The 27,718-nt window shown below is 27.4% G+C and overlaps 1 protein-coding gene across 3 annotated transcripts in view; it reads left to right on the forward strand.

The window, feature by feature from the left end:
- Positions 1 to 27,718, forward strand: part of LOC107437620 (NPC intracellular cholesterol transporter 1) — a 60,188-nt gene that overhangs the window by 26,195 nt on the left and 6,275 nt on the right. For all 3 annotated transcript variants that reach the window (XM_016049703.4, XM_043049372.3, XM_016049692.4), the window contains exons 8-22: positions 838 to 1,043; positions 1,728 to 1,919; positions 3,846 to 3,906; positions 5,342 to 5,470; positions 6,532 to 6,714; positions 6,824 to 6,938; positions 8,689 to 8,816; positions 11,930 to 12,067; positions 14,450 to 14,539; positions 17,002 to 17,192; positions 20,630 to 20,754; positions 21,398 to 21,518; positions 23,224 to 23,276; positions 25,245 to 25,395; positions 26,970 to 27,201. In XM_016049703.4, the coding sequence (XP_015905189.1) occupies positions 838 to 1,043; positions 1,728 to 1,919; positions 3,846 to 3,906; positions 5,342 to 5,470; positions 6,532 to 6,714; positions 6,824 to 6,938; positions 8,689 to 8,816; positions 11,930 to 12,067; positions 14,450 to 14,539; positions 17,002 to 17,192; positions 20,630 to 20,754; positions 21,398 to 21,518; positions 23,224 to 23,276; positions 25,245 to 25,395; positions 26,970 to 27,201 (2,115 nt within the window). The remainder of the gene's footprint in view (positions 1 to 837; positions 1,044 to 1,727; positions 1,920 to 3,845; positions 3,907 to 5,341; positions 5,471 to 6,531; positions 6,715 to 6,823; positions 6,939 to 8,688; positions 8,817 to 11,929; positions 12,068 to 14,449; positions 14,540 to 17,001; positions 17,193 to 20,629; positions 20,755 to 21,397; positions 21,519 to 23,223; positions 23,277 to 25,244; positions 25,396 to 26,969; positions 27,202 to 27,718) is intronic.

The raw sequence follows: 27,718 nt of genomic DNA on the forward strand, positions 1-27,718 counted from the left end.
GTAGAAAGTTTTCTTTGTTTTTAAACCACTATTTAGTAAAGACTTGCTTTCTTATGTTTCTATTTATTATAGAGATAATTTTTTTTCTGCGTCATAATTTTTCCTACACTCAGGATTTGTTCCTTTTTAATACTTGTATACTTGATCACTAATTTTTGTTGTAATTTAAAAATTAAGAAATAAGTTTACTAATCTTAAAATGTGATAATAACTATTTGTCTATAAAAAAATTTATATTGATATTCTTTTACAGTGCGGTTTAATACCAAGATAATAACGGTTTAATATCAAGATAATAAGTCTAAAGAATGGAAAAAAGTTTTTAAAAAAATATTTGATATTTTATTTTGTAAAAAAATCTCTTATTATCTACATTTAATATTTGTATTCTAATTTCTAATAAATTATAATATTGTTTGTGTAATTATAATTTTTTAGATTTTTGCACAAACAACTTGGAAACCATGTGTATAATTTTAGCATCTTGAATCCTATTATTTCATTTATTTTCTTAAGAAATTGGAAAATTTTATTCCACTTTAGATTTAGCATTAGATATAACTTGTTTATTCTTTTTTGAATTACTTAATTAAATTTTTTCATGCCTCTATTATAATGTTCTTTTAATATCTAATTACTTCTTGTTAACTTGTTTATAATACTTGCTTTAAGCCTAGTTATTTACTTTAATCAAAACTTGTTTTCTGATAATCAAAAATCAATTCTTAAATTGTAGTATGTTACTTATGATTAGCTTTAATTTCAATCTACCTTTTCCTTTGATGAAATGAATTTTTTATTAGATATAAAATAATAAATTAATATTATTTTTTGCAGATTTTAGATCTTCAAGATAACATCACAAATCTTGTAGCTGTTGTGAATAATGCAACAGTTCATTTTGAAGACATTTGTTATGATCCAGTGAATAAACAGAAGTGTATGATCCAAAGTGTAGTTAACTGGTTCCAAAATAATATGACAAATCTTTATTATTATAAAAACATTGATGACTATCTACACTATTTGAAAAATTGCTCCTCGTAAGTAATGTAAAATTATTCATTCTTGTCATTTTGTACTTACTGAATTAAAACTTTTACTTAAACTTTTTAAAAATTAATGTATTTATATTTTTTTTATTAGTACTACAATTTTTTTTATTTATTTTAAAGTTTGTTTATAATTATTTCTAGATTTTTAGCTCACATTTTTTAGACTTTTACTTAAGCTTTTAAAATTTTAAATGGTTCCTTCCACATCTTATTTGTTTGTACTTCAAAGGGCCTCTAAGATTAACTATCTATAAAACAATGTTCTTGTGTCAGCCAAGTAATGTTGTCTATACTTCTACTTTGGAGAAATATGTTAAATGGCAGTGAGAAATTCTTAACATTTCAAGTTTGAAAATATATTATGGCGAGATAAAAGTAGAGCCCTCAATTAAATTATTAGCTAATTTTTTTTCTATGCTAAGAGTTGTTCTTTAAGCAGCTTCTTCATTGTTCAGTACCAGTCAAAAGTGTGCCAAGTTTTTGCTTTTTTATCTTTAATTCACCCAAAATTGAACCTTTTTTTGTGCTGAATTTGTCATACAGCATATATTTTTAGGTATTTGTTTGGTACAATACTCAATAATTATTAAAAAAATAATAATAAATAAAAAAGTGAACAGTATTATTTTGTAAACAATATTTATTGATGTATATGTTTATATTTTTATACAGGAATCCTTTTTATGTACAGAAGATTGGATTGTCTTGTTTGGGAGAATATGGGGGTCCTGTATTTCCATATGTAGCCCTTGGTGGTGTTGGAGATGGAAATTATGCCAATGCTTCAGCATTAATTTTAACCTTTATGGTCCGAAACCATGTAGATAATGCTGATAATGCACCAGCCATTGCTTGGGAACAAAAGTAAGTCAATCTTTGTTTTGTTTTTGTGTGTTGTTTGTGCCTTTCCCATTTGATGTTGGTATTTAAATAACTGAGTAATTGATACTTTATTATTATTATAGAGAAAGAGCTTTTCTCAAATAATATTATTTAAACTGGTGTTAAAAATTAAAATTCATTATTGACATAAGTATTAAATCGCATAATGAATTTTAAATTTTTAATAATAATAAAGTTTCGCAAAATCTATTTACATCATATATATAGTTCTAGTTTTTATCCATGCGTACTCCATATACATTCATGTGCACTTTAGCTTTTATGTATATATTATATTTTTCTTCTTTCAAGGCACTACAGCCTGTTGCAGGCCGAGGTCGTCTAAAATAGTCTTTGCTATTTGGTCCCAGATGGCAAAGTGTAGATTTTATCCATGAGTATATAATATGCATATTGATAAAATTATGCGTGATAAAATTACATATTCCACATAAAATTAAATAAAATAACATCAAATTAAATATATCATGTAAAATTACTTAAAATTAAATATATTATATTACATTCATAGTATGTACATAATTTTTACCTATGTAATCCTCATGTATATTTTTAGGACACTTTTCATACTGAATTAGAAATGTTTAATTTTAATACAATTTATAGAAGAACTTAAAATTGTGGTTCCTTTTTGCTTCTTTGTATTTTTTGATTACGAAAATAAATTTTTATAATGAATCAAAAATTTGGGATGAACTTATTTTTTATACAGGTGTATGTTTCTTTTATTATGAAAATCAAGGAGGAGGCGTATAAAAGAAGAGAATTAGATATTTTTCCATGCAAAAAGTAGGAAATGAAAAGTACATAGTACTAATTTGTAGTGTCAAGAAAGTTTAAAATCAGTCACCAAATACATTTACTTTTCCTTATTAAATTTAATCATTAACAGAACTAATTTTGTTCCTTACAATTTCTAAGTACGCATATGGAATTTCAAGTATAATCAAGTTATCTGCCCTCTTATAAGGTACTGTTCAACAAGCAGCCATCTAAATTTATGTTTTCTATTAGTTCAACTCAACAACTGATGAGCAGTGAACAACGTTTTTAAATAGGTTATTAAAATTTTTTTTTTATTTATTCATTATTTTATTTATTATAAAATAGCTGTTCAAAAAGTTTTGAAATTAAAAAATTTTCTATTATTATTATAAAATATAGAAAAATTATTTTTTGTGAGGGGATGGAGAAATTTTATAAATTGAGTTACTAAATTTATCTATTTTGTCGCAGAATTTTTTTTTATTTATAGGTATTTTATGACTGAAAAGTTCAACTAAAGGACTTAGTTCTAGAAGTTTTGATCTAGAGAATAAAATTAGATTTATTAAATCCTCAATGACATATATTTTGTGCATAACTGAAAATTGCTTTGTTTTTCTAAAAGTAAAGACCACACCGCCATTTTTTGACCGAGTGAATCATTTATCTTGATTCACAATTTCAAGACTAATGGATGGTAAGGTGGTCAGTACTGCATACTGGCCCTCTATATTTCCTAGACATGCTGGTGCACATTGATCTATAACTGGTTAAGCTTCAGGGTGGCACGTCTGATAGGACAAGAATCCTGTACTATGATAACTCAATCCCTTAACAGTTGTACCTTCTTACCTTTGTTTACAAGTTTAATATTTTACTTCGGACAAAAATCAATAATATTAAAAATAACACTTTAAAATATAAATTGCAAAAATTAGTTTTTGAGCTACAATTAACTAACATTTTATGTTCAACTAAATGAGTTTTAGTCAGCATGTGCATTGAAATTCATGTTAGGAAAAAGGAAGGATAAGAAATTTCCCACAAATTTTTTTTTAGAATTATTTAATTCCTATTCTGATTACTATGTAACTTAACTTAATTATTTATTTTGTACATTAGGTTCATCGAGTTTATGAAAAATTTCAGTGATCCAGATATAGAATTTGCTTTTACTTCTGAGGTAAGTAATTGATTTTCATGTGGTAAATATTATAGTTAAATACTAATTAGGCATCTGATATTTGCATTGATTGGAAATTTTAGATTAAGTCTGTCGGGATGCGTAGCTTTTTTAAAAAGTGTTTAAAGGTGCTTATTTTTTTATTTACATTTTTTAAAAGCTCTTAAAGCTGCTTTTTTATTCAGAGCTTGTAAAAAGTGCTTAATTTTCTATCTCTTAAAAACAGATTTTTTCTTTGCCCTGTCGATTGTTGTTTTAAATTACAAAAGAAATTCATGATTTTCACAATTTTCTCTGCAATATTTATTAGAAACTAGTTATTTTATCATGATTATTTAAAGTTTTTGAAATTGTTTTTGAATTTTATTGATTTTTTGATGTTTATAAATTAGACTTTAACCGATAGAAAGAAATAATTTTTGTTGCTGTGCAGATCCTACTTATGATTTTTTTGGGCAGAGTGATTAAATATTTTTTGAGTGCTTAAAAATTACTTAAAAGGTGCTTATTTTTTGTTGAAAAATCTGGCTACGTACCCTGCAACCTGTTCAAAATATTAAAGATTTTTCAAAACAGTATTTTGTAAAAACCTCTTTATATTTTTTGTTGTTACTTGAATATTAATTTTAAAGAGTTCAAATCCTTACAAAATTCAATGGTTACATTTATTTTTTCCGTGTGACTGTTATCAAAATATATGAAATAAAAAATAAGTGTTTCAAAAACTACTATGCTCAAAAATGTATTGAGAATTTTAAAAGTAATGACAGACACTAAAATTTAATGGATGATATGTTTATTATGCTTATCATCCATGGCTATGATGCAAGGCAGATGCATGGCAAAATCCTGTATGACTTTCTGAAGTTTCTTAAACATTATGGTTTTTACTGGCCTCAATGGTAGTTCAGTAATGATTTTAGTGTTATTTACATAAACTTAGGCTTTTAGTGTTGCTTCACAAAAATGAATCAAGGGTTGGAATCAGAATGAGGTAGCCTTGACTATCGATACACACTTTGAAATGCTACATTTCAAGAATTTCACAAAAGAATGGCAAACAACTATGCTAAAAAATCCATAAAAACTTTGTATTATTGAGTTTTTTTTCATATGCTTATTAATTTCCACCCTTTGGCTTATTGTCATGTTATGTAAAAAATAGTATATGTTAAAACTAGCTATTATACTTAAAAAGAATGAATCATGTAACACTATGAATTTACTTATATCTACTCTTTTTTTTATTTATATTTAAAAATTGCATTCTTTTTTTATCTTTTGAGAACATTCTTATTTTACTCATACTAAGCGATATGATAGAAAATTTTTTCACTTTTATCAAGCGTAAATAGTATTTCAGTTATTCTATTCCCATTGAATATTTTTCTTCCATTTATTTAGTTTTATATAAAGAAAAATATTTATTTTTTAGCGATCAATACAGGATGAGTTAGATAGAGAAAGTGCAGCTGATGAAGTTACTGTTTTAATTAGCTATCTAGTGATGTTTGTGTATGTTTCTGTTACACTTGGTCAATATCATTCTTTTAGCACTATCTTGGTAAGTGAAAAAGTGTTTTTCATTAGTAATTATCTAAATTATTTTACTTTTTTTAAATATATTCTGTAAACTTTTTTGAAATTTTGGTTTTAAAAGTTAAGTTTAGTTTTGACAAGTTTACCTTTTTTTGAAAATAATACCATTATAGTCATTTTTGTCATTGTGTAATTTTAAGGATAGTTGTGTTTGTATAAACAAAAATCAAAATTTTTATTTGAAAATTGTAAATGTTTAAGGGTAAAGTGCATAACTTTAGATACTGTCTATTCTATTTGAATGTTTTTAATTTCTACACTTTTGTTTATTTTTTGGTGGCTTTAATTATTTGTTGAAACGTAAATCTGAAAGATAATTATCACCTTTTTAATGCTTTTATCTATTAAAACTTATTTAAGGCCAGTTTTGGCAAGTTTTTGAAAATATTAAATCTAGGTTAAAAGTTTATATAAAAAATCATCTTTATCACAATTTTTTAACACCACGGATTTATGTGTTTTTAAGGCAGTTGTTTTGTACATTTTTACATTTATAGTATTCATGCTCTAATATTAAAACTAGGTATTCCTATTTTTACAAATTTTGTGTTACTTTTGCAAATGCAGTTTTATTATTTTTATTAATAATATGTTTTCAAGGAATGTGTAATTTCATTTTTAAGTATGTATTATTTTATTACCTATTTATATTACCATATAGTCAGTGTAGGTAATATGTTGATGCAGCTGATAAGGCTTAAATTTTTTTTTGTCCTTGAAAATGTGACGTATGATTTATAGACCGCTTTAGACATGAGTTAATGTTAATGCTATTCAATTCTGGTTAGTAAATTGTTAATTTCTTAGCTTTAAATTTTATTTTGAAATTGAATAATCAGAAACCAAGGTAACAGCCAGAGTGCCACTTTTTTAGAGCCTATTAATAAAAAAAAAGTTTCGCTTCAAAGGGCTTCATACCTTTTTTTTTTTTTTTTTGCATTTTTATGAAAATATTAACTCTGGTGATATTAATCTCTACTTTTTACTCTTAACTCTGAAAAAATAATCTCTAACTTTGATTTTCAGATAAAGTCAAAAATTATGCTTGGTCTTAGTGGGGTTATCATTGTGTTAGCATCAGTGATGGCATCTTTAGGAATTTTCAGTTATATGGGTTCTCCAGCTACTCTCATAATTATTGAAGTTATTCCCTTCTTGGTTCTTGCTGTTGGAGTGGACAACATTTTTATAATAGTTCAATCATACCAGGTTTGTTAAGAAATAGTTTTATGGATAAAAATTTTTATCATAATTTTTAAATCTTGAAATATAATCAAACTTTTTTTTCCTATTACAATTCTTTATAAAATTATTTTAGAGGTCAAAAAGAGGCCCACTTGAAACAAGAGAACAACATATCGGACGTGTAGTAGGCAAGGTGTTACCCTCAATTTTTCTCGCTAGTTTTTCAGAATCATCTTGCTTTTTCTTGGGTAATTAACATACAGTTTTATATTAAATGCACTTTTACTTTATGAATTCTAATGAACAGCAATCAGATATTTATTTTTCACTGATTCTTCATGTTATGATAATTTTTTATTAGATAATATTTATTAATTTTTTATTGGATACTATTAATTTATTTTATAAAAGAAGAAATTTTCCATTTTTCTGTGATTTATGAGAAGATTAAAAAAAAGTAATTTTCCACTATTATGTTTATTTAATCCCACTATTATGTTTACAATATTACAAGACTACTGTCCTAATGAATCAGGACAGTGAGTTTTGAAATTGTAAGTTGCGACAAAAATTGCTTCATAATTCGTGCCTTGCTGATATACTTGATGTATCCAAGACAATCACAACTAAATGAAACCTTACCTCAAACATATTGATCCTATTCAGTGAGAGCCTAAACAATCCGCAATGCTTCTTCCTTTAACCGTTTAAAACTGGATCTAATGAATCTAACTCCATTAAAATCTTAGTTATCTTATTTGTAATGATAAAGTAATATATTATTGAGGTAAAAAATTCCAGCAATAGCCTGTTGTGGGCTAAGGGGTAATGGAGTTTAAGGCTCTACAATTTCTTCAACAGCATGATGATGGCAATGTGATCAGTATTGCATACAGCCTGGTTGCCGGTTGATCTGATTGAACCCCAATTTTTTAATAATGACAGTTCAATATCTTAACCACTATGCCATCACGACTCAATATATTATTTAGTAATACATAGATAACTCTTGCCGGGTATAATGTTTAATAAGTCTCATACTATATCAGGATTATTTAAGAATAAAGGCTTTCACTTGGTATATACGGATGTTTTTTCTCTTATACTATTTTTTTAAAGAAAAACGCAGTCGTCTGGATAATATGTATTGAAGATATTGGCTCCAAGAATTAACTGACTACGGGTGGGTTAGGCCCGCTCTTAACCGGTAAAAGATGAGAGCATTACAGATTCTTCATTTATTAATTGACTAACTGGAATTAGTCATCTCCATTTTTAAACAAATTAAACCTAGGTTTAATTTGGTTATCACTTTTATTTTATTTGTAACGCATGTTTCAAAAAATTTGTCCTATATGCTTATTAAAAGAGAAAATTCTTGCCTCAAATTAAAATACAATAATAGCTCTTTCTATTTATATGAATTTGCACTTTTTATTTTAAAAGCACTGTCTTGTTTTATTAAGACAGAAATAACGCTTCTATATGATTTGTTATAAATTCTTAAGAAAGTATTGAAATATATATATATATATATATATATATATATATATATATATATATATATATATATATATATATATATATATATATATATATATATATATATATATTTATATATATATATATTTATATATATATGTATATATATTTATATATATATATATATATATATATATATTTATATATATATATATTTATATATATATATATTTATATATATATTTATATATATATATATATATATATATATATATATATATATATATATATATATATATATATATATATATATATATATTTATATATATATATATATATATATATATATATATATATATATATATATATATATATATATATATTTATATATATATATATTTATATATATATTTATATTTATATATATATATATATATATATATATATATATATATATATATATATATATATATATATATATATTCAGTTTTGTATACAAATTTTATAAATTTTTAGGTGCTTTATCCAGCATGCCAGCAGTTCATACATTTGCTTTGTATTCAGGAATGGCTTTGCTTATAGATTTTATTCTGCAGATTACTGCTTTCATTGCTATATTATCCATTGATGCTGCCAGAGAAGAGGTTTAAATTACTTTTATTGTAAATTATGCTACCATTTATGATTGTTTGTGTGATTCAAATTACTTTTATTAGAATATATTTCAGATAAAATGTAATTATTTTTAAAATTATTTTATTGATTACTTTTGCACGCCCCACCATATAAACTATCCTAAGTGGAGAATATACTCTTTTTCCATGTTGAATGACCAAGGGAATTCTAAGAAGGGATTCTAGGATTTTATTAAAGGCCATTTGTTAATTTTTGCAAAGGATACTATTTAAAATTAAAAAATATTTTCATTTAGTTAAAAGTTTTGTCGGCTGTTATGTGATTTATATATACATCTAAATTGATAATTAGAAATGTAAGAATTTTGTAAAGACTTTATTTATTCTAAAAAATTTTGGAGTTTATTTAAAAAAAATATAGTCCTTTCTGAATTTGTATTTTTTACTTCCTTGAGACTATACTTATTATGTTTTTTTAAAAATTTTGTAATAATATTTCACTCTCTGTGCAGTAGATTCAGATTTTTACATATTTTAAAATTGTGGTTTTCTTGGGGAAAAAAAGTTTTCCCTGTGTCATTCAACAGAAAAATGGAGTGTAGCAGGAATATATTAGTATAATCAGGGCTCCAACGAGTCAGGGAGAACAGAGAAAACCTAAAATTGACACAGAATTTTATTTCAGCTCTAAAAAGCAAGGAACAATCAGAGAAAGTTGCAATTTTTTACAAAAAAAAAACTGGAAAATTCCTATATTATACCTGGAAAATAAACAATCTTAGAATTGTCAGTAACAGTAGTCAGTTTATTGAGATTAGAGTTAAATAATTCTATTATCTACTGATATTATTTTAGAAAATTCCACTTTTTAGTGAAACTTTTCTGTGTTTCCATTCTCATTCTGTTACATGTTTTTGCTCACAACTTGTAATATATTCGCATTACTAATTTTAAAAAAATCAAAGTTTTCTGATGAAAAATTGCATGGTGTGGATAAAATATGGTATGGATTTTTATCTGATATAATTGGAAAAGTCAGGGAGTTATTTCTGAAATTGAGTGTGAACTCAGGGGATTATGTCCAGGGTCTCTTTCAAAGTTAAAATTCTTTGCCAGAACTTTAATAACTGCATAGTCATTCATTTAATTTAATTTAATTAAATTCTTCAACTTTGTTCACAGAAAAATTTAGGCCTAAATAATTTACTTAACGATTCATTGTGGGCAAGGAAGTTATGGAGATTGAAGCTTTACAATTTTGTGACCATTGATATGTTTGTGGCAATATGGTCAGCACTGTGCAAAAGCTGCCTTTGCCTCTCAAGCAAGCTGGTTCTGAATCTGGGTGGATCTCACGCCATTACTGTGGATTAAACGCCATTCCTTTATAATGACGCCTCACTACCCTTAAACACTGAGCCATCAAAGCCTGTGTTCTTTTTCAATTGGGTACTTGCACTTCAAGATCATGAATATCCACACATGTGGCCGATGACGTCAGCTTATCGTTTATAAGTTTATAAGCAAAACTGCATTTTGAAGTTGGAACTGAGTTTCCCCACATACATTAGAATGTGAATTAATGTTAAATTAATTAAATACAGCGTCATATTGCACGTCAAATTTCTTAAAATATAATTCTTTCTCGTCTACGTCTTATACTTAAATTGGATTTATTATTTGTTTATGTATTTTATTTTAACCGAAATATATTTTTGTTTTGTATACCTGGCAACTCTGATCCATATTTTGTTTGTTTATGTTCTTCATGGCTTGGTGCATGTCTTTGTGTAAGAATATAGAATGCGTCACTTAAGAGAATTGATGCTTGGCAGGCTTAGCTTACTTGAAATAGAGTGGAAAGAACAACACTAACGTTGCTACCATAAACAAATGCCACAGTTCAACAATCAATCAGGATCAAGACGCCTACACTACGTTACATGCAGGTTTCCCATTGTCATCTAGCAACTTTGTATTCAGATAAAATCGAATGGTAGTAGCTTTTAATGCAATGTAAAAGCGGCTGGTGTTCAATATTGTCTGCATTGCCACTATCATGTGCTTGTCGTTAATCTCAAAATTGTTGAACTTTAACCTCAATGACCCCCTTGCCTAACAACTGGCTACAGTGGGAGTGCTTTTTACATATAAGTAGATAGGACCCATCAAAAAACAATTAAATGAGTTTAAAAAGTAGAAAAATATAGCCCCCTACACCGAATTCCCAGCTAACACCCACAGCTACTGCATTGTAAAGTAGCAAAAACTTAAATGCCTACATGTAAAAGCGGCTGGTGTACAATATTGACTGCATTACCACTATCATGTGCTTGTCGTTAGTCTCAAAATTGTGGAACTTTAACCTCCATGACCCCCTTTCCTGACAACTGGCTACAGTGGGAGTGCTTTTTACATATAAATGGATAAGACCCATCAAAAAAACATTTAGATGAGTTTAAAAAGTAGAAAAATATAGCCCCCATGAGTTTTAAAAGTAGTCATACCCCCTACACCAAATTCCCAGATAACACCCACAGCTACTGCATTGTAAAGTAGCAAAAACTTAAATGCCTACATGTAAAAGCGGCTGGTGTACAATATTGACTGCATTACCACTATCATGTGCTTGTCGTTAGTCTCAAAATTGTGGAACTTTAACCTCCATGACCCCCTTTCCTGACAACTGGCTACAGTGGGAGTGCTTTTTACATATAAATGGATAAGACCCATCAAAAAAACATTTAGATGAGTTTAAAAAGTAGAAAAATATAGCCCCCATGAGTTTTAAAAGTAGTCATACCCCCTACACCAAATTCCCAGATAACACCCACAGCTATTGCATTGTAAAGTAGCAAAAACTCAAATGTCCACATTGTCCATTTCACGTGCATAAATTACATTGCTTATCAAAGTGGTTTAAAAACTTTGAAATTAACAAAAAAATTAAAACATATAATGAAGTTATTATAATAATGTTATCATAGTAAATTTCCAAATCCATTAAATTTCACAAAACTAAAATTTGTGCAATTTTAATATTCACTAATGTGTTAAGTTCAGAGATATTCCGTGTGTATAAAACTGATTTTTCAAGATTTTAAATTATTTTTATTTTTTAGTCTGGTCGTGTTGATATGTGCTGCTGCATTAAAACTGATAGCGTAACTCCTGCTCATCCTAGAAGAGGATTCCTTTATAAATTATTTGAAGAATACTATGCACCATTTTTGATGAAAGATTTTGTCAGATGTATTGTGGTGAGTAGGAACTCTTCTGAAAATTTTTGCATATTATGCCTATACTGTATGAAGAATATTGTTTATGTTACTATTTATTACTTTTCGTTATTTTACTATATTTGTTAGTTATATTTGTGTAATAATTTTTTTTATTTTTTTCAATCATACCATTAGATCTTTTGTGAAAGTTTAATAAATAGAAGATATCAGAAATGAACTAATCAGAAAATGAAAATGCTTATAATTTATCATTCATAAAAATTCTTTTGCTCCCATATGAAGAATTCCACGTGTTCACATAATGAAAAATTTCGTTGCATTTGTAATTTAACCCTCCGCGTTCGCCTCGGTTTTTATACTTTCCGGTCCTGAAATACGGGGCGATTTTTAAGTTACTTTTAGTTTAGTATTTTTCATTTTAAGTAATTTTTTCACCACTAAATATCAAAAATTATAAGTATTATATGAAATGCAACGTTAAAGCATCAATCTACTGGTTACTATATTAAAAAGTAGGCGTTACTATCTTCCTTCAACGAATTTTTCTATATAATTTGTGATATTCCCGAACCCTCTAGTGCCACCTAGTAGCGAAAATAAGCATCAGATGATGGTTGTACACGGGGAAATGGCGGGATCCGTATTGAAATCAGGGGAAAAATTTCTGCGCCCGCGATTTTCACGTGACCCGTAGTGGGGGACGAAACAGATAGGGTGACCCGGGGTAATTCATGATCACTCTGTTTCTGGTTTAAATAATGATCACCTGAGTTTTAATGAAAAAAAATAATTTTTTTTAAATTTGAGACATGGGTAAGAATGCTTATAATTTTACTGAAGTATAACTACATTTATTTAATAATAGTTTTTTGTTTAATCTAACAAAATAAGTATCTTTTAAACTGCGTTCTGTATTTTCCATTTCAAAGATGGGCGTCAAAATGTGCACATTTCTGAAAAGATCCCCCTCCTTCTCTTAATAATAAATATTTTGAGTTACTTTCTTTTTCTCTGATATAAAAATAGTGTAAGTTTTTGTTTAATTGTTTCACATCTACTGTAAACATTATAATTAATTATAAGAAACTATATCAAATGTTGCTACACATGGGGTTGGGGTAATTATTGATCACTGGGGTAATTCCTGATCATTGTCATTTTTTCTTATAAATAGTATAAAAAATAGCTAATTGTCTTTTCTTAAATAACAGTTCATATTTATTAAGTGGAACAACTATAAAAAATATTTTAACTGTAATCACAAAATTTGTTTTTAACTGTATACAAGACAAATGTGTTCTGATTTGCACCATATCTGGTTTGTCTTACCTTGCTTCTATCTTAATTTTATGTGTGTACATTGTTAGAATTTGTAAGTTTATAAATTAGCCTAATATAAGTATGGTGAGAAATTATAAGCCTTAAAAAGATACTTAGCTTCTAGAAAGCATAATTGGTGCATTTCTTTTAATGATTGAAATTGAAAATTTCAGTGTGAGAGCTGCTGTCAGAGCTGTTGACATACCTTACTTAACTTTACACTCTCACTTAATAAAGTTAAAAAATCCAGCAAAAGTTACCTATGTGGGAACTCTTTCTTATTTTCCAGCAGAACATTAGAATGAGTTAGCTGCTTGCGTAAAATGCCGGGCACAATGCAAAGATTTTTGGAAAATTTAAAGTGTTAATCTTTATTCTTGCTTTTAAATAAATCATTTTATTAGCTGCTTAAACATAACTCTTGGTTTATTTGTTTGATCTTGATGTCTTATTTGTTAACTGCCATTGTATAATTATTTTTAAACATCCCTTTTACTATAAAAACTGGTGATCAGTAATTACCCCAGATGTGATCAGGAATTACCCCAGAAATGATCAAGAGAAGGGGTAATTCCTGATCACTAAAAATTTAAAATCTTTTAAATTCTAATGAGATTTTCAAACAGAAGAAGGTAGCATAGGATTCATCTCATATAACCTCAAACTTCCAGTAAATATTAAAATTCTATCTTGAATAGTTTTTTCACAAAATAGATGTTTGCATTTTTTGATCAGGAATTACCCCAGGTCACCCTACCCCGCTCAAATCGCGGGAGCCGTACACGAATGGTTAATAATGGTTGTATTGTTGCTTGTATAAAAGTATAAGATATTAAGTTATGTTAAATAATCAAATCAATTAATAATTTGATATTTTTCTTTCTATTAATTTTTTATGTGTAAATTATTTTGCAAGGTCCGAATTCATGCTAAATTCACTATATAATCACCTGTCACCTGTGTAAATTTGTATTAGTATTGTTTAATAGAATTTTATGATAAAAGTGTTTTGTAGATTTTTTTGTAGGTTTCTTATAACTATTATCAGGTTCAAATTTTAATGGTCTGTCTTTGTTTCAGCTGCTCATATTTTCTGGATGGTTATGTCTATCAATCAGTGTTTTAGAAAAAATTGATGTTGGATTAGATCAGAAACTCTCCATGCCAGAGGTATTCAGTGAGTCAATTCCTCGACATGAAGCTTTTGGAGCCTGCTCCAAACTTTTCTAATGATATAATTCAAAAGCAAACTGAAAAGTTTAATTTGCGGTTCCACGTTTTGTCCCTCTACTCAGTTGTATAGGAATGTGCCATGATATTTTCCCCTTTCTTAATATTTTTTGTATTTAATTGTCAAAATTATTTTTTAAAATTTCCATGACACTTTCTTTTAGAACTATATTCTATATAGTTTCCAATTCCATATAGTTTCCCAATTTAAAAGTTTTTTATCTATTTGAAAATCAAAGCAGAGTGAAAGTATGCAAATGTTGCCATTGGTAGAGAGTTCTGCTGTATGCCACCTGTAGCCCATTTCGATGGCCAATAGATTTTCATCTTAAGAGGAGAGTCTAGATACTTTCCTTATCTTTTCCTTTTTAATAAACAATTTTCTGTTGAATTCATATGTTTTGAAAGCAAACTTTTTATTTTAGTACAAAATGATTTCTACAACTGCAATGACAATATTTTTTTGTCACTTTTTCATCAAAATAAATATTCATATAAAATATGCATTAAAAAATTTAGAATTTTATTTTTTTAAGAGCCACTCTCAATAGGAATGTTCCCTAAATTAGTAAAAATATTGTTTTGTATTTTATTATTCTTAGAGATATATAATTTTTTTTATTGTACTTTAATTTTTTGAAAGAAATATTTAAAATACTAATTAAAGAATTATTATTGAATGAAGAATAATGATCCTTAAATCTCCTACTTCTCAAAAGAAAGTTGAAGAAATTTGGAGTGAGCTTCAAAAGCTTTGCGTCATGGAACAGACCCATTAGTTTTATTATTTTCTTAGACTTGGAGTCAAATTGTTTTATTTGAATACATAATAATATTGTTTACATTTCTAGCAGTACATCTATTTTTAGCTCTTTTTCCAATCTAATGTAATTTATGTCTAATGTAAAACGAAGAGCATATGAAAATATTCGATTGAAATTTAAAAAGACAAATTTAATCCTACTTGTAACTTATGTAGATGAGTATATTGTTTGCATTAAAAATAATAGCAATAGTATTTAAAATTGCATTCATTTATTGTATATCTTAAGCATGTATCAACTACTTAATACTAATGATATGCTTATTTTAGAATTTTCATGCAAGCTATTATTTATTGATGTTAATTTAAAAAAAATAATAATGAATTGTAATGAATTTTCTTAAGAAGGCGATCAAGCTTACTGATACTTTATTTTGTAAATATATTTGTATATTTCAACTTATTAAAGAGAGAAAGTGACTAATAACAGACAGTTTATTTCATGTAAAAAAATACTTTATTAGCTCAATGAAAATTAATATTCAATTAGCAAAATAAAATGAAAAGTAAATGAAGTGTTGAAGGGATGTATAAAAATGTAATCTATGTATTCATGAGACGTTAGATGACTGATAAAAATTTTGAGTTAAGAGTGTTCTTATAATGTTATTGATATCTTAGTTTTTTAAATCTCCCTTAACCTTGCTCACTTTATCACTTGATTATTTTAATCGCTTTAGATTTTAAAAAAATTGACTCTACCTGGCAAATAGGTTTGAGAAGATTTATTAAATTTAGGTTTCTTTCTATAAAAACATAGTTCTTAATTAGCAAAACTCTTGTTATGTCGGTCTTGGCATATGCTTCTGAAGTGATAAAACTGAAGGAAAATTTTATCGCAATATTTGAGAAAAAGATTTTGCGGAGTATACTTGGTGGTGTAAATGGAAACAGTAACTGGAGAAGGAGATATAACTTTAAACTGTACAAGATTTATAAGAAACCTAATATTATTATGTACATAAAAATAAATAGAATTAATTGTATGGCCCACTTGATTCAAATGAGTGATTACAATATAATAAAAAAGACAGGTTTTTGGACCCACATAAGTCGTTATGGAGAAATCTTCAGAGGAAGGCATTGGCCGACATTGGGCTGTTTGGCCAGCTAGGATGATAATGAGATTTTTTATAATGATTTTAGATTACTGCTCTCTAACTCTAGACTTTTTTCAAAATAAAATCTTCAATTTCACTTCGAGTTTTTTTGTAATCTGATGATATCTTACTTTTAATTTTTTTTAATTTGTGGCATGATTAAGTTTTTGATTTTTGATGTTCTGATTAATTCATGGTAAATTAAAATTAATATCATGTAATACTAGAAAAAAGTTACAATTATTGTTTCATATTAAAATATAGCCTAGGATTTTTTTAATTATTAAACTGGTGAGTAAAGTGTCATCACTTCACTATGTATCATCAATTTTTATTTCAGCAAAACTATTTTACTAAATTATAGTCTGAATAATATTTTTTTTATTATTGCATATCTGATTTACATTTTTATTCAGTTTTTCAAATTTGGCTTTTCTGAAAAGATAATTAATATTAAGCAAACATTTAAATTTTTTTAGGACTCCTATGTGCTGAAGTACTTTACATATTTAGAAAAATATTTGTCAGTGGGTCCACCTGTATACTTTGTCGTTAAAGATGGATACAACTATACATCACCAGATGATCAAAACAACCTCTGCAGCGTATCTTATTGTATAAGAGAGTCTCTTGTTGCTCAAGTATCTGACGCATCATTGTTTTCTAACAGGTGAGAAATATAAGCAGTTGATACATGCTTAATTCTTTGTTCTATTTGGAAATTTGTTTCTATTTTTTTTATTATGATGTAATGATAAAGAGAAGGGTATATCCTTTGTCATAGTTTTGTTTATAGCTTATAAGTAAAAAAAAATATTTTCAGAAATATTGAGATATCATAAATTAGTAAATAAGACTAAGTGTTTAAAACCTTACTATTGAAAAGTTGCTATAAAGAATGGGACTCTACCTGTTCTGAAAATTTCTTATTTTCTTCTTTGATCATTTTCAGCTTTTTTTTTTGTTTTGTTACCAAGGTTATTAAAAAATAACCACATTGTGAAACAGCTACTTTCATACACTTTTTACTATATGTTAAAAAGAATCAATTAAAATATTGAAACCATGGATTGATATAGATTGAAGTCAGGTGCTGGCAGTTTTGATTTTTCAATATGACTTATTAGGATATCACTTCATATTCATTTTTGTAAAAGTTTAAATGGATATTTCTATGTTCAGTTTCACTTGCTAATTAATTCATATTTATATTGAAATTTTATTTTTATGTAGTTGTACAAACTCATTTAATTTAAGCTTTGTTTTCCCAAGATAGTTCGAATATTTTTCAATGGCTGAATTCTTGATCCATTAATAAAACAATTGTCTTTAAAAAAAAGTTTAAAAAACCTTGCTGCACATTATATATTTTATTGAAATTTTATAGTATTCACTCTGTGACACAGTATTTAAACAAAAATACTCTTATTTAATAAACATAAAAAATTTTAATTGTTTTAAAATTTAATTCTATTAATCTTTTTTTAATTCACATGTTTTTCATATTTTTCTTTTTTACATTCCTTTGCCTAAGTACTGTTTAAAGTTTGAAAAAAAAGAGGGCTACATTTTTGTGTAGAAATATAACAAAAATAAAGAAATAAACATTAGAATAGTATAAAGCAATAATTATATAGCATCGTTCAATGCTATAAACAAGTACCAATGTCAGTGCCAAGATATAGAATGATAAAAAAAATTTCAGAATTAGAATATCAAAATGAACTTTTGTTTTAACCTTTGTGGAATGGGGAAAACTATATAAGAACAATTGCTTATTTTTGTTTTGGAAAGTAGCAATTTGTTGCTTTTAATTTGCACTCAACTTTGTTCATTCTTATGTTAAAGGTTATTATTTTTTTATATATATAAATGCTCTTTTTATTTTAAGAATTATGACAAGTAAATTAAGAAAAAAAGTGATGTAAGGTATTGTGTTTATAACACTTGTTTAAGTTCTTATGCTAATTAAGTTTCTACAAAACAAAGAATACAAATAAAATTTCTTTTCACATGCTGTAGGAAGTATAATATTACCAATAGTTTTTAAATTCATCTTTATGCAATTTTTCAAACTAATGATTACTATTTACTCATTATCAAATGCATGGTAGCATTTTAAAACTTATGAAATGTTAAGTCATTACTCAATTAAATATAAAGCATATGACAGGGCTCGAAAAACGGCCCGTCCTCCCGTCCTCGGCGATCAAAAATTCCCTGCGGACAACAAATTTCTCGAATCCAGCGTCCGCGCAGACGGCCATTTTCCCGTTAATGTTCGTGATACATTTTAAATTTTTGTTATCTTACAAGAGTCTAGCGCCTCACTTCTAAAATGACCCTCTAATCTCGAAATACAGCAACATACTGCGCATGGTGGAATTGATGTTTTCTCTGTCTGGGAGTACTGCAGCGGTTGAAAGGAGCTTTTCAGCAATGAACTTACAAAAAAACACATTACTTACTGGTCTTAAACAAAAAGCGCTAAAAGCATTTATGAACATCTACCTAAATGGAAAACCTCTTTTAGATTTCTGTGCAGAAACCTCTGTAAATCATTGGCTTGATTGTGGAACTGGCAAACGTCATATTTGATTCATTTAAAAAACGCAGTACCATCGGATAAATTGACATGATAATTAACAGATAACTTAACCTTTGTTATTTAAATTATTTCATCAAAGAAATAAATTATTTCATAATAGAAATACTAGGTTTTACTATAAGTAACCTAGTATTTCTTTTATTACGTAATCCTAGTATTTGTAATCCTAGTAACTACTAATTCATTGTGCAATTTATATAAATGTTTGTAATAAATAAGAGAAAATTATATTTTTATTTATTTAGAAGCGACGGGTTAGTTTCAAAGGAGGACGGGTACATTGTTGGACAAGCCGTCCTCCGGAACGGGTAAAATTTCTGAGTTTTTTCGAGCCCTGGCATATGATATGTATGATATTTTAGAACTTTAGATTCTTTCATGCAAAAGTTTAACAATACAATTAGGAAATTAGAATTTTTAAATTGTCCAAAAATGCTGTTGTGTTTGTGTAGTACGTTAAATAATTTCTATGCTTCCTAGACTTGTTGCAAACCTGCAGTAAATGACTTATATTGATTATTCACTTCATAGTTAGAATGTTTTAAAATTGTGAGTTATTTTTTTAAAAATTTATTTTATAAAGCAATGCCCTTAATTTTTCCTTTTTTTCTGTCAACATTTTGTGTTATAGAACATTTTCATCAAATATTTGAAGAAAAAAAAACAATAAGACAATCAAATGTCAAAAAAAGTATACCAAAAATCTAAAATGGGGAAGATCTTTTTCTTTAGTACTACACCCTTGTGCATGTTGAAGTGTTTCTTTTTTTTTATTTTAAGTAGAGCATCTCGACACTTGACCTTTTCTTGTTTTCATAATTTTTATTATTTTATTTAAATATTTTTCTTAATTGTTTAATTTTTTTGGGATTAATTTTTTAAAAATTTTTAACATTGAGAGCTATGGCCTAACAATCTAATTCTCTATGATTTGATTACTCTCATAGTGTTTGGTTGTTGATATTTACTGCATAGTTCATGATTGTATGAAAATTTTTTTAATTGTGTAATTATATTTGCTTTATTAAGCATAATAAGTCTTGCAGTTCAACACAAAAAAGAGATATCTCCAGGGGTTGAGAGCATCTTGATGTATGAAGAAGTGCGGGTTTCTTAGAGGGCAGAATAGTTCAAGAGATGTTCACCATTCTTGCCAACATACTCCTCGCACAAAAATACATAATTCTCCTTATGCAATTTTATTTAATTGTTGTGAAAAGGAGATCAAGAATTTTTCTTTGTGATCTCATTTTTCCGACAATTAAAGAAAATAATGTTTGTTGTTTATTTTCTTTAAAAATTTTTGAAAAATACTATCTCTAAACTGGAATATTGAAATTGGTCTCTATTTTTTTTTTTTTTTGTATATTTGTGCAATTTTTTATTATTCTCTTTCTTATTGAATTTTTTTTAAGCGAAGTGAAAAAAATAATTATAATTTTTTGTTTTTCTTTTATATTTTATTTTTTGTTTCTAATGCAGAATTATATGTGTTACAGCACATACATAGCTCATCCTCCAATGGATTGGTTGGACAATTACTTTAGTTGGTCTCTTGATGGTACTGGTTGCTGTAGAGTGTTCAAGAATGACAGTACAACATTTTGCCCCTCAACTGAACCTGGTTTGTAATTTAATTTAAATTTTATTCTAAAATCAGAAAACCACAAATTGTGAAAAAGAAAGATGTAAGTTTGTGTTCAGAAATGGGGAAGCATAATAAACATGAAGAGAAATGTACACAATCCAATGAGTACCCTGCATTAAATATTATTTTTAAATTCAACTTAAATTCAAAAGGGTAAAAACCACAAAATTATTCTCAATTACTGGATGTGTATAAGAAATTTGAATATTTAATTGTCAAACACTGTTACTAAAATTAAAGTAAGGAATGGGCAATACTAATGACTAGCGACAGCAGGAAGCTTAGCAGATCCAGGAAATGTGCCTCCATGTGAGAAGATGACAAGTTTTCGAATAGAAAGCTATCTGACATCTTGTAAATGGATGGATGAGTAATGATGAGATATGGAATGAGTTATCTTTGTTTGGCATAAGATATTGTGGATAATAGATCTTTATAATGGCTAAATTCTGTTTTGTTTTTATAAATTTTTAAATTTGATACATTGGTTTTTAAATTGTAGTGGTGTATAATTATTATTTTTATAAAAATGTATTTATATGAAAGATTATGATGTGTGTAGCACTGCAGAATGTGTTTTCCAGTATCGAATAATATAAAAAAAACAATTTTTTTTTAGCTGACGACTGTGATGAATGTGCTATAACAGATACAACATATTTTCGTCCTACTTCTGAGAAATTCATGCCTTACCTTTTGCACTTTTTAAATGAAAATCCTTCTCCAAAATGTCCTTCTGGGTGAGTTGAAATTTATATATAAATTAAATTAATAAATGTATGCTTACATAATGTATATTTAAGCAATGAAGAAGTACATAAAATCTAAACATCAACTGTTAAAGTCAGTATGTTTTTATTTTAGCAAACCTCATTTATATATTTTATTTTATCGCCGTCATTGAATAGCTGATCCAATTTTGAGTTTACGTCTACTAATATTCAAATTCTTAGCCTTATAATTTTTTACACAATCCAGAAGACAACAGAACTTTTGGATAAAGCCTTGGGAGAAATTTGTCTTATTGGAGGACTTTTTGATGGAACTAACTCGCATTTACATTACATACAAAGTAAAACTTAAGTTTTTTACCGAAGAAAAATATTCATTTTCTCTGGCGGACCCGAGCCAAAACCTGTCCTAAACAGTGACCCCACTTCCCTATTTGAAATAGTTATGCCTTGTTACCATAGTCACTGCCACAGGCCCAGACGAATGGATAGGGGAGTTCTTACTTTAGACAAGCTATATTTTGGCTCTTAAATTTTCGTTACAGGATCTTTCCCTTCCATTCTGGCAATATGAGCAGCCCAATTGTTTTTTCTTTATTTTAATATTCTTCAGACTCTTTTAAAACTAAAACCCAGAGGCCAGTAGCTTCTTTATAATTCTTTCTGATAATCTTTTTTAAATTGTGATTTCTCAAGAACTATTCAAGCGATTTCAGTCAAATTTTGTATTTTGTCATGTCAAATTACATTCTGTAAAGTGATGTCACAAATTATGTACCTTACAATTCAAATTGTTTTTTACTATTTTTAAACAAAAAAATAATAAATATAAACTAAACATTATTTTTTTGCATGGAATTGTCTTTGGATAAACAAATATTATAATTGTGTGCAAACATTTTTCAATTCACTTAAAAAGCTCTCGAAATATGCAAGAAATAAAATTAGCATTAAGGGGTCGGTCCAAACTTTAGAACAGTTCTTTTGATCAAATTATGGGGACCATATTTCCCAGATTGTCGCTACACGCTATATTTTGAGACTATGAAATCCAAATTTATCAAAAATAAGGTATGTTCTTCCAGAGAAAGCACGTTTTTGTGCCCAATTCCATAACTTAAAATACGATGTGCACTAATTAACGAATATGAGCTCACCTCCCCCAACAATTAAGATTGAGTCCCAGAATGAAAAGATCCAATCATTAGATCAAAAGTTATTCTGGGTGGTCTGTTTTTTTTCTCACTGTACACTCCTAGCAACAATATCATCAGCATAAACTAAGGAGCTGAATTGATTTGTAAAGGACTCTTTCCAAGAGTTTCAATATTTGCATCTTGAATCCTTTTTCCTAAGCACAATATTTAAGAGAAAGGAAGAAAGAGAGTGAGGCTAGTGAACACAGTTAACGCTTAGGCTTTTCTAAAGGGCTCCTGTGAATTTGATTTTATAAGTGGTGACACTTATTAAATCAAACTTATGTTACAACTCCTATCACTTTGCCTGGAATTTTAAATTCACACATTGCATTCATTAGATGTTTCTTATTCACACTATCAAATGCAGACTTAAAATCTGTAAATATGTGATGAGTGCTCATACTAAACTAAATATGTGATATTAACAAAAATATATTGTTTCTTTCTTTATATAATTCTTCTTTTTGTAAGTTTAGCTTTGTTATAACAAATTTTTTCTATTTCTTTTATGACAGGGGACACGCTGGATTTGCTGGAGCTTTAGAAATCAAGAATGAAACTTTAGGAGGTATAAAACTTTTGATCTAAATTTGGGCAATTTGTATTTTAAAATGTTCTATTAGAATAGCTAGAAAATGATAGTTCATATTGAAAAGCAATTATAAACATTTGGTAATTATAAAAAAAACTATGCATTTTTAGTCAAAATATAGTAAAGGTATAAAACGTTAAAGGTGTTAATAGATCCTTACAAAAAATTTGTGTGGAGTTATTTCTTCTCTTTATGAGGATTGAGGACTAGTTTGTAAAGTAATCACTTTACATGGTCATTTTCATAAAGTATATACCTACACATTTTTCATTTATTATTGTAAGAATGGCCAATGTCAATTTTTGATAAAGATATACCCAGTATCAGAAACATCTTTAATAGCCTGCAAATTTTTAAATTTATCTTTACCTCGCAAGGTAAATTTTTTTATGTATAAATATTGTACTTGGTAGTTTGTAAGTTTCAAAAGGCCAGAATGTCAAATACTACATTACAAGCAAATTTAAATGCCCTACTAAGCTTCATTAGTTTGAATTAATTTAAATTTATTAGGGCGTAAATACTCCGTGTGCTTTTGCCTTCTACTTGCCTCATTACTCCAAAACTGTTTGTGCGTGCATGCTTCCTGACGGTGACTTCAAAGTACACTTCCAAATCTTACAAATTCTAAAAAAAAAATAATAATTCAAATACATAGTATGTTATAAGACATTATAATATATAATACATAGTATGTATGCTGATCTGGTGGCCGAGTGGTTAGCGTGCCTGACTGCAGAGCTTCTGGTCGCTGGTTCAAATCCTGCTCAGGGCATGAATGTTTCTTTCTCTCTGTGTCTTATGTCCTTTCTCTTTTGTGTGTGAATGTGACCCGCCCTATAAACGGGTTTGTGGTTGTGTGACGTGGGCGACGCTGCTCCACCGCCATGGCTTTGCCACAGGTGCCCACTGGGTAACGAGAAGAGGGTAGCAGTTCTGGCACTTTCTAAGGCCAATGGACAATACTTCCAAGTGCCCGCCATTAAAAAAAAATTAGCTAATGGTTTAATTAGTCTCAAGTATTTAAATTTTTATCAATTAAAGTAAATAATTTTTTTTTCTTTTGATAACATATTTTTCTTTTCATATGAAATGTTAAAGAACAATACTTAAAGCATGTTTTTTAATCTTCTTAAAAAATTTCTTAAACATTGAAAAATTCGAACTGCTGATTTAAAAACATCGGTCAAATACAGATTAACTTTACAGTTTTTACTTATTGACCACAAAAAGGAGGCATTTTTAATAACATTTTGACAGAAAAGACATTTTCAGACATTTTTTTAGTACTCTAATTTATTTTTATTACACCATTTATAGTTTTTGACTATTTATTATATCTGTACCTTCGTTCTATGGCCAATTCTGTTTTGTTTTTTTTCTTGAAAGTTAACATGTAACCAGTTATGTAAAGCAATTTCTGAGAAAATTTTTCTGCGTTTTAGGGGGATGAGTTTATATTTATGTAGCCCTTTAAGCATATGTAATAAAAAAAATATTTTATAATACATACCTAGTTTTTGTAATTTTGAAGTTATTTTATCGAAAATTTAATTTGTATGTATATATTTTAGAACATAAACTTTTTTAAAAACTACATTTATTGAATTTAATTTATCCATAGCTTTAATCTCTGAAAATCTTTTAATAATTATTTTTTTTGTACTAAAAAGTGATATACAAATTAGTTAGTTAAAAAATAAAGAAATTGGTAGACAAATAAAATTATTTTGTCTCAAAAACTTTGTGGTAATCAAATTATTCACCTTTTTAAATTAAAATCTGAACTTCTTAATGAAGTTCGTGCTATTACCCTTATGTGTAATGTACATATTAGTAGTAAGTATCCCTGGAAATTTCATTTTGTATCCTGGCATTATTCTTTTATGCATGAAAATTTGCAAGTTGTTATATTAAAATTTTTTTTGTTCTAATTTTTTCTAGCAACACATTATATGACTTATCATACTATTCTCAGAAATTCAGAAGATTATACTGAAGCTCTTAGGTGGGCACGTATAATAGCAGATAATATCACTACAACTCTTCACAAATTCCACGCATCTGATCCTAAAGCAGAAGTTTTTCCTTACAGGTAACTTTAAGGTTTTTCATTAAAAAAAACTTTTTCAATTTAAAAGAATACAATGTGGTTTAGCAATTAGATTTTTAATGATACTATTATTAAGTAAATTACCAAGGCTAAAACTATTGAATTAATTACGTTGGATTTTTAAAGGAATCATTTGCTTATAAACTGATCGCATTTTTCTTCAAAATGAAGTTTCATTTAGCCCAAAAGAATTTTTTCCCCTCCAAGTTAATCTTTCATATTTATCAAGTATCCTATTTGAATGATTATAAATTCTTTGTATTTTTAAGAAAAAAAACTTTTTGAAACTTAAACTTGATTAGGTTAGATAATTATTTTGTTCTTGAAGGAAATACAATTCAACAAAGCTGATAATATAATTCTTTTTCTGAATAAAACGTTTAAAAAAATCATCAACAGTTCTGTCAAAAAAGTTTAGTACTACATTTTAAGCATTTTTGTCTTTCTGTATTAAAATTAAAATGTTTATTTTCTGTTTTATGAAAAGTATGTTGAAAGCGTCTGAGTTTCTTAGTTCTTTCAAATATAAAACATGTACCTAATAATAAGTGTATGGTCAAAGTATGTTCTGAGAGCTAAAAAAATACTTGACCAATAATACTTGACAACGCAATGTTTTAACAACAATGGTAGCTGACAGAAAAATTGTTAATAATGCAATTTTTTATATTATATTGTTCTCAGAAGTACCCTTTGAAATATTTCATGGGTGAAAAATGCAGAAAAAATATGCTGGTTCAGAGATGGCATTTTTGATAAATAACATGCGTCAAAATAGCTACAAAGACCACATATTTTAACTTAAAAATAAACCAAACTAGTGGATTGACATTTCACAAAAATAATGAATGCAATTATTTTCAAACTATAAATGTTTGATTGAGAAATTCATTGAATCCTTTGAAAAGAAAGTTACACAGTTTATGAATGACCATAAATTACGACTACTTAAATGACTTAGGATACAACTTGAGAGTTTCATGTCACCTTTCCTTCATGTAAAAGGGGTTTAAGGTGCTTTATTTTTATTGTGTTTTATTTTTATTAAGGTGTTTTATTTTATTATTATAATATTATTTTATTTTCATTTAAAGTGTTTTATTTTAATTTTATTCTATTATTATTATGTTGTGGCAACATCAATTGAAATAATGGTTTAAATTATTTCTTTGAAATTTTTTCTAATTCAAATGTCCAAATTTTGGTCGATATATTAGCATGAACGGTTCAGTACTGAAATTCAAATGGATATTCAAAAATAACATTAAGTCTTTAAAATAAGCTGGACTAAAACCATTTGTCATTCTAATGGAAGGGTCACTTTAATGAGGGCCGTACTAAAGAGCATAGACTGTATTATTATTTTATTTTCTGTGGTAAAATTTCTTAAAAAAAACCTAACAAGTTTAGGAATTGAATGATTTTATTGCTTGTTTTTTTTATTTTTTATTTCATGTTTCATATAAAATGTTTGTGAAAGTTTTAAGTTTATTTAAATCATATTTTCTATATCCTTTATTTCTTTTTATGCGTAATATGTGTGTTTTTTTTTCCAGCATATTTTATGTATTTTATGAACAATACTTAACTGTTACGAAAGACTGTGTGATTAATATCTTAATTTCAATGGCTGACATATTTGTGGTGACTCTAATCCTGATGGGACTGGATTTCTATTCTGCTGCTATAATGGTATTTACCATTACAATGATTTTGCAAAATTTGATGGGTCTGATGTACTTTTGGAACATATCCATAAATGCAGTTTCCCTGGTGAATATCGTAATGGTAAGTAGAAAAAAGTTTCCAATATAGCTTGTAAATTCTTTCTTAAAGATAATTCGATATTTTATAATATTTCATATGATTACTTGTGAATAATTTTATTTATTTACCTGAAATATTTGGTTTGTAATAAAACAAAAAGGAGCATTCCCACAACAGCCCACTATGGGCCAAGGGGGTCATGGAGATTAAGGCTTTAAAATTTCTTGACCAACTGCATGATGGTCAGCAATGTAGCAATGTGGTCAGCACTGCACACAGACCACCTTTACTTCCCAGACAGGCTAGTACCCATCTATCTGAAGCTGGAATGAAACAAAAGCTTCATGTAAATTAGAGATGAGATTTGCTTAGTTTGAGTGATACACATACTCATTATCTGAAGGAAATTTTAATGTTCAGGCTTGTAATAAAATTTTTATGTATTTTCCCTCTACTTTCAAACCAAATGGATTAATAAAAATATGCTTAATTTAGTTATTTAAACATTAAAATTTTAAAAAAATAAATTATTTAGCAT

The sequence above is a fragment of the Parasteatoda tepidariorum genome, chromosome 4 (assembly GCF_982258835.1).
Source record: "Parasteatoda tepidariorum strain Cologne lab strain chromosome 4, Ptep-v5.0, whole genome shotgun sequence".
Lineage (NCBI taxonomy): Eukaryota > Metazoa > Arthropoda > Arachnida > Araneae > Theridiidae > Parasteatoda > Parasteatoda tepidariorum.